The 16,657-nt window shown below is 42.0% G+C and overlaps 1 protein-coding gene across 1 annotated transcript in view; it reads left to right on the forward strand.

The window, feature by feature from the left end:
- Positions 1-15,822, forward strand: part of LOC126382469 (partitioning defective 3 homolog) — a 289,875-nt gene extending 274,053 nt beyond the window's left edge. The window contains exons 24-25 of the mRNA XM_050032353.1: positions 7,037-7,179; positions 11,816-15,822. Of these exons, the coding sequence (XP_049888310.1) occupies positions 7,037-7,179; positions 11,816-12,212 (540 nt within the window). The 3' untranslated portion in view covers positions 12,213-15,822. The remainder of the gene's footprint in view (positions 1-7,036; positions 7,180-11,815) is intronic.
- Positions 15,823-16,657: the final 835 nt, after the last annotated feature.

The following is a 16,657-nucleotide window of genomic DNA, read 5'->3' on the forward strand; positions in this document are numbered from 1 at the left end:
AATCAAATCACCTGTGCTCTGGCCTTTTTTTTCCCTAGCTGGTAAATCCAATAAAAATGTATAGTTATGTTTTGCATTCAGCAGTATTAACCAGAGTGGTGCCATTTAATGGGCTCGACAGACTGGCGCACATTCCAGCTGCCATTGTACGGCAAAAGCAGGACAGTGTGGGAAAGAAGAGCGCAGGTCACTTCTTCCTTTGTCTCAAAACAACCGAGTGTGCTCTCAATTAAAAAGCTCAACAATACTGCAGCATTATGTTTGTTTACATCAACTGCAGGGCATTTGTTATTGTCGCAAGTCTCATTTTCCCATGAAAGCTCAGTAATAGGTAACCCACACTCTAAAACTTAGGGATTCCCCTAGCTTCCGGAGAGAGCTTTTTAGCATTGTAGGGTTCTTTATCAAATTAATATGTCACATGAAATGGTGGAAATCCCTGAAAATCAGTTTTATCACTCAGCCTCCTCTTTGCAGTGGAGCCCTAAAAGCAATAAACTCATTATTTGCTCAAGTTAGAACCATACTTTTTTGTTTTTTAACAAATTTCTACATTTGTGTTTCTGACTGTGCTTTTCTCACTGGTGATGTCAGTGATGTCATATCCACCTACCAAGTTTTGGATTTTTTTGTTCTGGTTGATCCAAAGCAATTTTTAACCAGTCCGCTTCAGGGTTTCGCTGGCTTATTTTGAATGCCTGTTGTCATGGTAACTTTTCTAAAAAAAAAAGAAATTAAAAAAAAATGTGATCCACATTGTAGTGCAATAAATTTGCAGGGCCAAAGAAAATTGCAAAAACAGCTGTGATGCTGTCTCAGATCGGAGCCTATCATTATGAGCATTTAGTGTTTCCCAAACAATAAGAATTGTGGGAGGCAGCAACATCTGATTGCAGACAATCAGCTGTTCCTTTTAATATACTCAAATATGTGGTAAAATTGCAGTGATTGGCTTAGATTGCAAAGTCATACAGAATTCACAGAGAATCTGCATTAACTGTTGCGATTGCAACATCCTTTAGGGGCTGTTTAACCCAGGACAAACATTTAAAACAAAAAAAAACTACTCTACTCGTGCTGATAAGATACCTGAGGTTTGGTGCTGATGCAAAATGACACCTCAGTTTGAGGAGTATACATTTGTTTCTACAAAACCAAATTCTTCAAATGTTAAATGGTGTCTAAGTGCAAGCAGCTTCAGAGGAAGTTTTCCAAAATAAAAAAAACACTCCAAAATTGTCAAAATCTTGATTTAAATCAAAAGATGCCTGATCAAAGAAGAAAGTAAACAAGTGTGCAGATCTGAACGAGCAGTTCAGTTCTAATATTTGGCATGTGAAAGTTTTTGATATTCAGTGCTTCAAAAGTTTCTACTGGAAGTATCGAGTTTCCACTTATGCTTTAGTATTTACCCCGATAATTTAATGCAATAGATAAATACAAAATATCCCAAACCAAGTTTTCAGCAGCTTTAACTGGAGGATCGAACAGAAACCCACTGTAGTTCCACAACACTTTCAGTCAGAGCAACCCTCAGATGGTCCCTTGAAAGCCCTTTTACTTGTCAGAGTGTAGCTCACACTCTAGCTTGCCATGGTAATTGCATGTTATTAGACTCATGCCCTGGCCATACTGGTGGGCCATATGGAAAACAGGAGAATGTGTCTTTGAAATTCAATTACCTTCCCCATGCATATATTACATTTTGTTGCTTCATCTCGGCAATGTGCTGCAAACGTCAAGGAGCCAGTGTCCTTTTTCTTAATTCACCTACAACTGCCCCACTTACAGTCTGTGCCAGGACAGCTCCGCTTATGAAATACTGCTTACATTGATATGCTGCTTTTTATATGGCAGAAAAAAATGGTTTTAAGATGCACACAAATGTCAAATAAATCAAGTCTAAGTAGGTTTACGGAGGATGGCATCCATTTCAGTGCTGAAACGATTAGTCAAATAATAGTTTGACTCACAGCTAAGTAATGGACAATCATTTGGATTATCATTTTAAGTCATTTTCAAGGAAACCTGCCAAATATTTCCTGGTTCCAGATTTTCAGATGTGAAAAATTGCTGCTTTTCTCTTTTATATCATTGTAAATGGAATATCTTTGGGTTTTGGGCTGTTGATTGGACAAAACAAGCAAGGTGAAGACATCAACTTGAACCTCTGACAATTGCTATGACCATATTTTTAGTATTTTTGAACATTTTCTAGATTAAACATTAAATCAGCTCACCTGAAAAATAGATAGATTAATTCATATTAAAAACAATAATGGGTTGCAGCCCTAACCTGTTGAGAATTTCTTCTTCTACAGTAGGAATTGATGCAGGACCTTGTTAATGTCTTGTCATACCAATTTGACAGATATCTCTGAACAACAGTGTGGAAGCACTAATGATGTTGTGCACCTTCCAGCCTGGCTTGGACACTCAACCTCAGGTTCACCTCTTCATGTCACACCTCCGCTGAAGTATAGTTGTTTCCATCCTTCTGGGCTCGATTGGCCCAATTATCCATTTCCAACACAAGCTGTTTTCTTAACCGTCCCTATTTAGCCACATGACTTTCATCAGTACAATGTGTATTTTTCTGCATTGGGAGCCCACTTCTGCTTTTTCACCATAGTTTTGGGAGCAGGAGAGGATTGTGGGTAGCACGGTCTAATTCCATCAGGATGACTGATGCCTGCTCTCCCAGCAGCACCGCACCAGCTTTATTGCACTCATTTATGCCACTATGGGAATGGAGGAGTTCATTCACTTGATGTTGGGGGTTTAGAAAGGGCATAATATTGGCTCTTGTATTTTACTGTAACATTTTAATGCTGCTATTATCTGGATTCCTTTAGCGTATTTTCCCCCTCCCCTCTACAGTCACCGTGTTCTGGCAGATGAGGCGACATTCCTAGGAATATTCAACACTCCTAAACCGCTAAAGGGATTTTTTGTCATGTGAAAAATATTGGGAGTGTAATTTACCCACGGGCAATTTTCAGTTTAGACATGGAATAAGCGATGTGTGGGAGCTCACCCCTCCCTCTGAGTTGTCTGCCAGCCTGTCGTTATTGTCAGCCGAGCAGCGAGGCAGTGCCAATCAATCCCAGAGATGATTGCCCCGGCTTCATTTGGTTTAAAGGGGAGTGTCTCTTTAGCACTCTTAATCGTTTTATGGCCTTCCCACAAACTGATGTCCACGGTACTCCCGCCAGGATCGCAATACGTTGCACAGCCATAAAAGTAATTAGATTGGCTTTGTGTTACGGCTGATCTGCACACAATTATTGCACCCACACCACTAATGAACATCGCAGGAGCGGAAGGAGTTGTGGTACAAGTGTGGGCTGAACCTTGAGGTGGTGCTCTGCTGCTGAAAGAGATATTAGTGATGTGTGTGTGTGTGTGTGTGTGTGTGTGTGTGTGTGTGTGTGTGTGCGTGCACTGTCTTACATCTATCTTTGTGAGGACCAATTTTAGATCTTGACAGTGAAGACGTTTCGCCCAGTCCTCACCTTTTTTAAAGGGTATTCTCGGGTTAGAGTTAGCTTCAGATTAGACTTTACGTTACGTTTAGGGTTAGGTAAGGGTTAGGCACATAGTTATAGTGTTTGACATTAAGGTAAGGTGGTGAAATAGTTTTAAAAGAAATGCTTATCAAATTGTCTGACAGTGTCAGAAAGCCCCTCATCCTAAACCTGTCCAACTTCCCAATTCGGAGGTAGCATCAAACAACTTTTTTAACTGACTTTGAGTACGGCGGTGAGAATGTAGGCAGAATTTGAACTTCTCTCCCAAGTTTGCAACGACTTCCATGACTTTCCATGCGTCAAACTGAGTACAACACCATCATTGCATTTAAAGAGAGACTGTATGAAAATGTGTGCCAGTATCCCCATTTGAACTTTGAATTTTGTGAGACAACAAAGATCAATGACATAGAAATCTTGAGGAGAGATCAGGGATAGAATGAGATGCAGTTAGGTGAAGGAAAAAGCCTGTTTTACACTGCCTATATAAAGCAGTAATGCCGTGCTGTTAACCCACCACAGGGATGTTTAAAAAGCAGCCAGCAGCAGTTAGCAGCTAACTCAAAGAAGTATGGCCTTAAATGAAAATTTTCCTCAAACTGTGAAGACAATGAGATCTGGGAGCTCCTTTACATCCGAGCAGAGAATGATATTACCCGCCATATAACAGGGACAGTAACTGATTGTTATTGCCATGTTATGACACTGTTATTGTTTAGAAAGAGCTTAAATGTCACACTCGACGCCAGAACTGTTGTGTTACAAGTCATGCCCGTCATACCTCTTTTGCTTCCAGAACTCTAGCATGCTGTCATTGTTTGGTTCTGTATAAAAAAGCAAAGCCGGCGTGATGAAGGGTCTTTTTTGTGGCTCTTTCGTGGGATCTCTGTGTAAAAAGAGCTAATGATGGCAAGCTTTTCAACCCACCTTGAAGTGTGGATATTGTGAACAGGTATAAATATTTTTTGCCTTACATGTGGTTTGGCAAACATTGTACAAATTAGTTTGTTTCAGGGACTCTGAACCTTTTAAGCAAGGGAATGCATGATATCAATTTGGGGTCTGCACAATATACAAGTACAAACTTATAGGTGTGGGTATTGGTGTGAAAAAAAGATGCATTAGTATGTTGTAATGAATGGTTGGGCGTTTGTGTATGCAGGTAAATACTCTCATAAAACAATAATAATGATGAATTATAAATGCTTTTTACTGCAGTGTTTATGTATGGCTATGTGGGGGGAGGACTGTCACAATGTCAACAGGCCGAGTGTCGTCTCATTCATTAACACCCACTAACATCCACCTTGTCTCATCACTGTGCCCCTGCTATGAGTCTCCAGCATGGCCCCTCCCCCACTTCCCCTCCCCCTGTCTGTCTGTCTGTCTGTGTCTCACCTTCATTTTGACCTGAGAAGAGACGAGCTCAGGGTGTGTCTGCCCGACTAACTGCTGGTAAGTGTCTGTGGTTTGGACTTGGGGGGTGGAGGGAGGGGATAGTGGGAGATTTTTGTGAGGTATCTTGTGTCAGGGTGTGCTGCTAGTTTTATTGGGCTACTGTGTGGAAACTCTGACTCCAGTTGTGGGGATTTTCATGCTTTGAATTTGAACTGAGGGATCATGTGTTCATTTGTTTATCTGTAAATCAGATGTTTTGCAGCCCTTTTTTTATATATATATATCTGTCTGTCCTGGGGTAAAAAAAATCACCCTTTTGCTACAGGACATTCATACATACCAAGTCCATAATTTTTCAAACATTTATTTTTCAAACAGAAAAAAAACAGGCTTTACTTAACAGTATGATAATGTTGGATTTCCATTTGTTCAAGCAGAGATAAGCTTTTTATTGAGCCTTTTATTCATACAGCACATAATTTCCCAGTTTGGCTGAATGAATTCCTCCTGATTATGATTAAATCTGAGCTTGATTATACCGTCACTAGAGCAACATGTGAATTGATCATCACTTTTAGGTCAAAATATTCTATTAGTAAGCATCAGTCTTTGTAAAAGTAAAAAAGTAGTCCATTTTTTAGAGACTACTGCGCATATTTTTGGATATTTCAACCCACAGATGCTCACAAGATCCTCCAATTCAAGCACCAACTGCCATAAATGGGAGAATAGCTTTATTTACCATAAAGCCTTTATATTTAATTTGTTTAATCACTTATAAATGGTACTTAAGGTGTGTTTGATGGAGCGTGGCTCATGGTATGTTTCTGTGAATGTAACCTTTCATTGTTTGATCTTAATCAGACATGATTAATTTTATTATATAAAGTGCAGCATAAATGGCTAATGTTTGAAATATGGAGGACCAGTTACATGAAATAGACAGATCTGCTTGATTCACATAAAACCACTTATTTCACAAGTTGGAGTGTCAGCTCCTCTAACATCTCCCATTCATACATCCATCTTGCATTAGCACTGCAGGCACTTCAGCATCATAAATGTTTAACGGAACACAGAAAGTGATAACTATTGCTTTAACTCTGGGGGTGTAAAACTTTCAGCAGTCCCAGAGCCATATCAGCTCTTGTACCAAGCAGCTTGTACTCTAGTTTCTGACTGTTTTGTTCCACTTAAAGTCATGATAAGGCAGTGTTGCAGTTTTAAAGGGTCAGTTCATCCAAATGACATAAAAAAGACCTCTAGTGACACTGTACCATGCAGGTAATGTTGGCTGTATTTGACTACATTCAGAGATGTGTGGTTCTGAAACCTCTGTCTTCCGCCCCAGTACAGTGGAGGTGAATGGAAGCTGGTTTGAGATTCTCACAGCATTGAAAAATTACATTTAGAATATTCAGTAGTGACATGTCTTTCCAAAGTCATTGTCCAGGTTGCTCTGGATAAGCCACAGACCTCAACAGGCAAGATGCCGTGTGTCCGAGACTGCAGTTAAAAGCCCAGTTGAGATGCATTTTCTAAAAACACCATATACTTGTCCAAAGAACGCTTCTGTAACCAAAATAATATCAACATATCCAACATGTCCAAACATAATATGCTGTTTACGTGATCCGTATCAAATTGAGAATATAGTTATACTGGGAATAATACTGGAATATGAATTTGCATGTAAACATAGTCAGTGAGGTTTTTAGATTATTCTTCCAGCCCTCTTAAGAATGTACCAGTATCAGTATTATCAGGTCCAATTGCAACTCAGTGGGAAAGTTTACAAAATATCTTTGACACATGTTATCGTGAATTGTATTTTATCCCTACAGTAAATTGACCCAGGAACAAAAAAAAATTCTACTCACTTGCCACGCATTTTCAATAAAAAAATGTCTTACACACTGAGATCAGTATAATAATAGTTAATCTTGTAAACATCACATCATATTTTATCACCCAGTAGACATTTCCACTGATTTTATTGGACGACATTTGAATTAAGGGTGTCACGTAATAAAAAACAGATAGATGGAACAAGTATGATCACGGCAGGGACATCAGAGTTAACTGAGTTGCCATCTTGTTGTTTTCAGTCAAACACCAGCAGCAACGGTCAGGGCGCGTACAGCCAGCCGGGTCGCCACTCGGTGTCGGTCGAGGTACAGATGCAACGGCAGAGACAGGAAGAGAGGGACTCGTTTGCCCAGGCACAGCGACAGTACAGCTCCCTGCCACGGTAAGAGTGATGAACACATGCGTGTGTGTGTGTGTGTGTGTGTGGCAAGCTTGATATGATGTTGTGTTTGATGTTTGTTTCTGTCTGTCTAACAATCAATATGTGCTAAGAGATTCTGTGTGTTGAACACTGTGTGTGTGTTAGAATCTTCTCATGTTCCTGCTCTCTGTCGAATACGAGATTTGTCCAGGAGGTTGTGACTGTGTTTGTATCTATTTTAGATCTGTAATTTAATGTAATGTACCGTAATGTATCTCAAAAAGTGAAGTGTGTGTAGGCACGCTTGTGCGGGCCTGTCTGATTATGTCAGATTCGTTGTAAAAGCCATGTTTCAGTGATGACAGCAGATTATATATAGAGCATCTGAGTAAGAAAAGGGGTCATAGCTGGTCAGTTTCAGGCCACAGACTCACACACACACACACACACACACACACACAGCCTCAGAATGGACAGATCATGTTACCCTCTCACACAAATCTGACATGATTGCCTTCCTTTCCCTTAATGTAATTCCCTTTGATCTGCATGATATGACTGCCTGTTGTTCCAGGAAGTGCTAGGGTGTGTGTGTGTGGTGAGGAGTAGTGGATACAGGGAGGGACTTACAGGAGGTGTGGGGACATTTTTTCTTAATTTAAACAGTGAATATTTTATGGTATTAGTTATACTTGGGCTTAAAGTGTGTTTTTTGTTAGTTTGGGTTTAGTTGTAATAAAATATAAGTTTTACCTTCAGAGCGAACATTTCATGTGGCTGGGTGGGTCAACAACTCACATGTGACCTCAACAACTCTGTAAGGGTTCACATCCACACAGGGTTTAAATCCTGCGACACTGCAGCAGTCGGTTAGAACTGAAGAAGCCTCTTAGATGAGAGGTGAAACGTTTTCAAGAAACTCAAGCAAGTCCAGTTGCCTACAATATAGCACTTAGGATTTCATGTATATGTTTAATGTCAATAGAAAGACAAAACCTCGTTATCTGTGGCATGGAATTAGTGGAAAAAATGTTACTAGAGCTAGAATTTTGGAATTTCCTATTGCACAAAAACATTTCATTTCAGCATTTCAAGACTTTTTATACTAGTATTGTATAAAATATTACATTTTCTTATATTTTAGATCTCATTAACTTAACATAAAATCCAAACCAAAACATCCCACATTTTTTAAACTTTATAAAAAACCCTTTCTTCTGTTTTTCAACCAATTTTAGAAGAACAAGATGCTCTAAAAATACCAGTTTATTCTATCTGTCAAACTCAATGTCTTTCAGATTTGACAGGGACTATCACCTTAACTGTTTGCTAATGTGTCACTTGGTTTCATCAAACATGGTTTCCATTCCAAAACAGTTTCTGATATTTTCTTGAGATGATGAAGTATGAGTACAGTATGAGTAATGTCAGGTCAAGTGTATTTATAAAGCCCAAAATCACAAATTTTCCTCAGAGGGCTTCACAGTCTCTACAGCATTTAACGCCCAGTATCCTCAGGGCCCTGACACACCAAGCCAATGGTCAGCTGTCATCAATGTCACCTTAGTTTTTGCAGTGTGTCCAGCATTGTTGGCACTAGTCAGCCATTGTCACCTGTTTTTTTTGGCTGATTCACCATGTTGAATTGGCCGTAGGACCCAGTGGAGCCCTTCGCTGAATAAAATCCCTCTGGCTGGCAGTTCAGCTCAGTGCAAGAGAAGATAATTGGAAGTGAGGAAAGTAAACAAATGGCTTAAATCAAGAGGGCCTGAGAGCAAAACAAACTTGTTATATTAGATAAAATTATGTTTTCTTTTCATTAAGCTCTTTAGCAGAAAAGGCTCTGAATGGTTTGTGCTATTGTTCGCTAGGGCCCGGTAAATATCTTTTGTTTTTTCAACATCGGGTTGTGTTGTTAATGTGCTAGCTGGTTAACATCGAAAATCTGAAAATCTGTCTATGAAGAGTTAATGCCTCTCATGCAGGCGCAGAATGGACATGCTAGTTGGCCATTGGCTGTAGTCTTGGTGGTGTGTTTAAGTGCAACTTTTGGCGGAGACACAGTCAACATGAGGCAACGCAGCAGTTGGTTCTCATTGATAGCAGTTCTTTGATGTGGGTTTGGCGTGTCTGGATCTTAAGGCCCCCAGTTTGATGTAGTAAGTGATACAATGTTCAAAATCTCAGGCATGTGAGCCCAAAGCTTTTGATTATGAATAAAGAAAACCCAAAGCAGGGTCCTGATGAACGGATAGGTATAATACTGTCCATAAGAAAGGGGACCAATTCCCATTAGATTAAAAAAAATAAATGAATAAATCAAGGCACACTGGTCTTTTATTTTTCTTGAATGAGTTCATGCAGTTACTGTCCAAGAGGAAATGTTATTAAAAGTTATGTTTCCCTAAGCAGTCTGTAATTACTCTCTCAAACTATTAGATACCCTGCAAGGTCAAACCATGCTGACCTATCCCAGTGCACATCATCAGCTTGCACTTGCTGTACGTATACAACATTAAATACATTATCTTCTATTACTTCACCATAGTACTCTAATCCACTGTTATCGACACAAATCCCTTCCTTGATAAATATTGCAGGCAGCTTTCCTGAAAGATTAATGAACTGCCGTCTCGCTCCAGCGGTCAGAGGCAACATCCTGTGGCCACTTCACTTTTCCACCAATTCCATTAAGAAACTGCTCTGTTTGGATAAACCCTGCCGTAGTATCTTGAGAACACTAACTATTGTTTGACTTAGAGCATACCATTGTGTGAAATCAGAGGCTGAGACAGAGTAAATATGGCGTTTAGGAGATCACAGTCTTGATGGGATTCGTATGGGCCTGTGTTGTTCATGGATGGCGATATTCTTAACTAAAGCATGACCGAGATGTGAACGGAGACGTGATTAATGGCTGTAGCATTCCTTAAAAAACAGCTTTCATTTTAGATAAAGGTCAGTTCCCTTCTGGGCGAGACCCTTTCCTAAACAAGGAGCTGTGAGTGGAAATAAACCGCTGCCATTTGAAACAATGACGGTGGATGAAGGGCCCTCATATTCATCACCGACGAGCTCCATTGATCTCAGAGCCAAAGTAATGCCATTACAGGCGACCAAAGGCTGGCTGCAACAGCTGCAGTGGCATTTGGTCTCACATGCATGCATGTGTGTCACAACCACATGTCTATCTGCCCCGCACTACAACCTCTCACAAAGTCTCCCTTTTTTCTCTCAATCTCACTCTGTCACCTTTCCCCCTCTCAGTTTTATCATCTGTCATGCTTCACAGTGTGCATGCACAGCATACAGAACAGTATACATCTCTCTGTATTTACCACACATGTACATGCTCCCCCCTTGGCACGGCATCAGACAGAGGGAGTGATCTGGTTTGCATTTCTCAGCAGGGGAGGCAGACCAGCTTTGGCCTCTTTGTCAACATATGAAATGAAATCAGATGCCGGGGACGCCTGTCTCTGAAAATTGGAATCACTCAAGCGTGTGCAAGAATAAACCTGGGCTATATTCTCCTATCTCACTGATCGAGAAGCGTATCCATCCCCAATTGCATTCAGTCTCTGTTGAATAAAAACAAAGGTCTTTTCTATTCTCATTAAGGATTTTTTTTCTCCCCTTCCTACTCAAATCCAAACACAGGAATAATACGATTTCTTCACAGCTGGCTGATAAACCTGCTAATTATGCATGGCTCCCAGTCAAAAGCCCATTGATGTTTCTGTGTGTCTTCTTCTCTTCTCTCTCTCGCTCTGGTTTTGCCATGCCCTCGAGATAAATGGGTGGAGCTGCAGGGCTTGGGACATTCATGCATATCGTATGGACTCACTCACACACAAAGGCAGGGCTGGCACAAAGAGGCCAGCCATGCAGAAATGAGAGGCGATGTCACACATCTGGATTTTTTTCCTGGTAAAGGGCAGGGCATTCCCTGACGAAACATGACAACTAACCGTTTCTTTAAGACACGTGTCTGGCATCAGATATCCAATTTGATATCAAATCCATAGTGGACAAGATGGTCGCCTCATTTTTCTACCTGCGGAAGGTCTGCTGTTACTGTCTGTCAGATCCAATGGTTGTTTCTGTCTGCCTCGAAATGGGCCTAATGGGCTGGAAGGGGACTTTGACATGGTTAGGTTTCCCTGTGTGTTTTTACCGTGGGCTGGTACTTGCCCAGAGGCAGTTTGTGAGGCTGTAATGGTGCCTCATTTTCATTGAATGTGATGTCTTGGCTACCAGCTGACAGTATAATCGTTTTCCAGCAAACATCCAAACTCTCTCCCAAGAGGTAATGGGTTTTGAGCAAACATTTTTGTTGCTGGCGATATTTTTCCCACCAGACCAGGTCACAATATGTGGCTGAGGGGGTTCAAGTTGTGTGTCACGGAGAAATAAAATGTTTGAGTTGAAGAGAGAAAGAATGAGAGAGCGTCTGTTGGCACTTTTGTGATTGTTTTTACCCGGATCGCCTGATTTATGCTTTTGTATTAGAAATCCCAGTTCCTCAATGTGACATACCAGTGATAAAAAGACTCACAATTACAAAGTTGAGTCATTTAGGTTTATGCTCAAGACTTATATGAAACCAAAGTCAAAGTAAGGTCTCACGTTTTCCTCTCCCTTCCACTTTCACTAGGCAACCCAGGAAGAACCCCAGCTCCATTTCCCAGGACTCCTGGGATAAGGCGTACCCACCTGGCGAGGGCTTCCAGACAGCAAAGGACAACCCCAGGTACTCCAGCTACCAGGGCTCCAGGAACGGCTACCCAGGCGGTGGTGGGGTCAACGCCCGAGTCCTTCTGGAGGCCCAGGAGCTTTTGAGGCAGGAGCAGAGGCGCAGAGAGCAGGAAGCCAAAGGAAAGTTAATGCAGGAGGGCACTGGTAACAGCAGCTACGAGGGATACCCCACAGCGCACCTGAAGGACCCAGCTTCCCCCAAGGGTCCGTACCGCCATGATGTGCCGCCTTCGCCTTCGCAGTTAGCGAGGCTTAATAGAATTGGGTCAGAAAAAGGAAGACTTTTTTATTCTTGAGAAGTGTTGATGGACTTATGATGAAGAGTTGAACAGAGAACTTGTGCGTCAGGAGCTAAGGGGATTACCTTGAAGGAACAGCAAAAGTGGATGCTACAAATCTTGACAAACAGACAACCTAGAGGTCTTATAGCTTAGCGATGATCGTAGAGGTAAACAGATGTGAAGTGTACTCAGTATGTGGGTGTTTGTGTGCAGTCCCTCGCTGTGCTGATGACCTATACCAGTAGTCAGTCACCCTCCTACAGACATGAGACGCTCAGTGCCTTCTCTGCATTCACGAACACGCTGCTTGTTCACAGTCGTCCAGGACTCTGATTCATCGAGATCTGGCACCGTCATGTACTGACAATCAAATGGGCAGACAGGCAAGTGAGTGGGCGTTCTTTTGAGCCCACGGGGAGGCGTAAGTTGCTGTGTGGGTTTGTGTGTGGGCATGTGACAAGGTACATGTTTCACAATCAAGCATGTGTGACGTGGTTTTACAGAGTGTCCCGTGGATGACTCGTCCCATCGGTCACAAATCACCCTCTCTTCGCTGCGCTAAAGTTAACATCCAACCCCTACCGACACTGCCGGCGTTTCTCTGCATTCTGTTTTCTCGACTTCCAGTGTTTTTCCTCAGCAATCGCGCTCTCTCACTTGAGTGCTCCCCAGGGAGAAGAGAAAACAAGGCAAAGTGTATGAAAGAAGCAGGGCACAGTGTGTGTGTTATTAATAAAAAAGCCCCCCTCATAAATGATTCATATCGTGTGTTATCTCCGTGGAGGAGACCCAGGCAGAGAGGGTAGACAGCTCTGATCCTCTGCCTGGCCCCCCTGCACCGCTCTGGGCTTGACTCGCTGGCCCGCCCGCCTGTCTGTCTGGAGCTCTGGCTCCCATCCTCCTCTCGTTCTCGTCGCCTCTCTGTTCTTTACCTTTCTTCCTTCTACCTCAACACCCCCACCTTTATCCTCCGCTTCCCTCCTCGCTCATCTCCCACCTTCCTCTCATCTCACCCCTCCCCTTCCCCTTACTCTTCCTCCCGCTACCCACTACCACCCTCCTCCTCCTCCTCCTCCCCGTCTCCCGAGTCAGACTCTGCACTGAATTTTTCATCACAAGCCACCTGCTGCCTGCCGGAGCCAAAGAACGCTGCCACCAGAGGCACCGACAGAGGGCCCGGCTTCTGACATAAAGAGAGGAATAAAAGCAAAAAAAAAAAAAGACAGAATAAAGATGGGTAGAGAGACAATAAGCCTGCCAGTGTGAGATTAGCTGGAGCTTTTCTCCTGTGTGTAACAAAAGGCAAAATTGTTGAGTTAATTGCTTTCAATTGCTGTAATTGCTTTCTGGATTTTTACCTTTTCAAGCATTTAGCTGACACTCCTCTCCAAAAATTACAGAAATCTTTCTTAGAACTGCTTTTTGGTCACATTAGAAAGTAGTGCCACAAAGTTCATCTACACGTTCTCACACAATAGGCAGTGCAGGAACATTAGTGACATACTCGGGGGGGCTACTTAGCCCGCCAGAACAGTGCGAGCAGTGGTCAGCCACAATCATGGTCACTCACAAATTCTCGACAAGTTAGCTAACATGTGAACTGTAAGTTAGCGGTCTCATTACCTCAGTCACTAGCAGGACAATAAATCCTCCATTTTGGACTCTGCAGTTTTCCATTCCCTCAAATGTCAGTCCAGTTTGGAAGGTTTGCTATTGAATAACGGTGAAATTTGAGTGCCAAAAGTTGAACTAGATGTGCAAATTTTTACAAATATTGACTTTGCCCCTGTAAGCAAGTCCACTCTATGTGGCAATTCCATTGAAATGAACTGATTTAACGTATGTTTTATATGCTGCCTGTGACTGAGCCTTCAGCAGGACATTGTTTTTGATAAGGGATGTTGATTTCTTTTAAATCTAGTTTTCAAACACTGTGAGGACCACAAATGAATTTCAATTTGCCTTGAATGTATGTGGTTGGAGAAAGACATTTGAAAACCTGGACAAATGAAACCAAAACTACCTGTTTTATTGCAATTTGGGTCAACCAACCCTTTAAATGAAGTTTTAATTATGCCTCATGCTATCCCAGTGGCTTGCTATAGGTATATATCAGAAAGAAGACCTTGAGCATTGCCAACAGATGCTTAAAAATCCCTGTCACAGTGCTCCAGCCCTCTGCTATAATTGTTGCAGTAGGTGGCAACAGATCCTCTTAGTCTAAACCTACCCCTCTTTGACACCACTAATGTTTGTGACATGATCGTCTCTGCCTGCAAGCGAACAAATGAGATCGAGCTGAGGTTGAACTTTAAACAAAAGGGAAATACAAAAAAAAAAAAAAGACGGCCATCATCGGGCTGTGGAAAACAAACAGGCGGCGCGTAATTGCCCTTCACTCCTACACACTCCATATGCTGAGTGAAGCTGCATGACATACTTTATCTCCTGTTGGTTAATGAAGACCCTTGCTGGGAAAGACGCAGGCTTAGTAGGGGTAATAAATGATGAGCAAGAAGATGAAGAAGAAGGGACTTTTCAATGGCATTAATCCAGTGTAGAAACCTGTATTTTAACCTGAGGAAAGTTCACAATACTCTGTTTTAAGCTAACTAAAATTCCCCTTTTGCATTATGTTTGTATTTAATGACACAAACACTCTAATTCCACGCTCCAATGGGGGTTGATGATAACTGTCACCAAATAAGATGTAGGTGAGGGTGGTTTTTAGTAAAAAGTGTTTGGTTGTAGCAGCCAGCACTTCCTGCTGTGAACACTCGTGCGTCTCGAAATGCAGACTAGCACATTTAGAAGGATGCATTTGACCTGTGCTCTAAACGTTGTGCTCTTTGCTGTTCGGCTGTCCAGTTATGGGGTCTGATATCGATAAGTGCCTGATATTATATCATACTATTTTACACAAAGAGGGACACGATGTGATTGGTTTGTCAGTGACACTACAGCACACACACTACAGTGTGTTTTTAAACATTTTTAATATCATATTAAAATGTGTCATTTTTGGGGTACTCCTTCCCGAACCTTTTTTTTATTTTATTTACAAGAGCCAACACTTTACGAGCGGTTATCAGTGTATTTGTATCCTGTTTGACATTGCCTTCAACCATGCTGTACCATGATGTGTTTTAAAGTATAAAGAAATGGAAGCTGATGTGCAATTGTTTTGTTTTTTTCCAGAAAACTTTTACATGATATATTAAGAAATGTATACAGCCACTTTTTCCTGTACATATCAAATTTAGAATAAAACGGAAGGCTGTTCCATCCTGTTTACAACCTCGCCTGCCTCTGCCTGTTCTACCTTTTCTTTCCCCGACCCCCGGCTTTGAACCAGGGATCAAACAAGTCTTCAATTAAGCAGGAGGGACTCATTCTGCTGTCAAATGTCAAATCTGTCAGGTCTGGCTGCTGATGTCTTTTTCTGAGACCGACAGAGAAGTTGACGGATACAAGAGAGATAACATAAGATGTGAAACATCATTCCTGTGGGAGACTCGCGCAACAGACGGAATTGAAACCAAGGTTTGGCTTTTCTGCAACAACTGTGTCTCCCTGTGTAGGCGATCTGTCCAACACAGTGAGGTAATCTCCCTAAACGCCATTGTGCTTCCTGTTATTAAGTCAAACCTCATTCCCATTGTCCCTCACAAGGGATCTGTTGAGCTGCTCCCTGCTACTGTTTTGTTCTGAAGGTCAAAGGTGACGTCCTAGCTAAATACCATTAATGCTACTTAAGCCAACCGGCTGTGCGTGTTGGAAGAAGCTGAGATACGAAAACAGAGGGAAAAGAGGTGGAAGCAGAGAAATCCCTTTGCCTCATCCTGTGCTTTTATCCTTCACGACAGTCTGTTCTTTTTATTGACTTCATGGTGTGTGTGTGTGTGTGTGTGTGTGTGTGAGAGAGAGCGCGAGAGAGAGAGAGATACAGATATAGATAGAGATACAGAGGGAGTTGCACATGCAGAAAATTGTGTCACCGTGCCTTGGTCACATTCAGCCTTCAGAGCATTTCCTTCAAGGTGCACTGAGGAAACCCACATGTACACACACACACACACATACCGGGGTTTGCATTAGTGAGGATATTTGGCACTCACAAGCGTGCATTTACGAGAACACAGGATGCCGTTTCAGCTGTCTCAGTCCTCTTTACATTGTTATTCAAATGCTGCTGAAATATGGAGCATGCATGGTGCCTGTTGGGTTTACTGCAGTTCAAGTGAGAGGAGGTAGTTTATGTGAATGTGTGCAAAATAACAGGTGCACCTGGGCCTCATCCCTTATTGGCACGTATCTTTATGTCATGTGTTGCACACTACAACATGTCCCATGCTGTTTTTGCCCAAATGACAGTGACATGGTGGGGAAAATGAAGCTCAATGAGGGCCTACACAATGAGCCCAAGAGGATGTATCCTAATGGCTCTGGTGATCCGCTGA

This window comes from Epinephelus moara, chromosome 21, assembly GCF_006386435.1.
Source record: "Epinephelus moara isolate mb chromosome 21, YSFRI_EMoa_1.0, whole genome shotgun sequence".
Lineage (NCBI taxonomy): Eukaryota > Metazoa > Chordata > Actinopteri > Perciformes > Serranidae > Epinephelus > Epinephelus moara.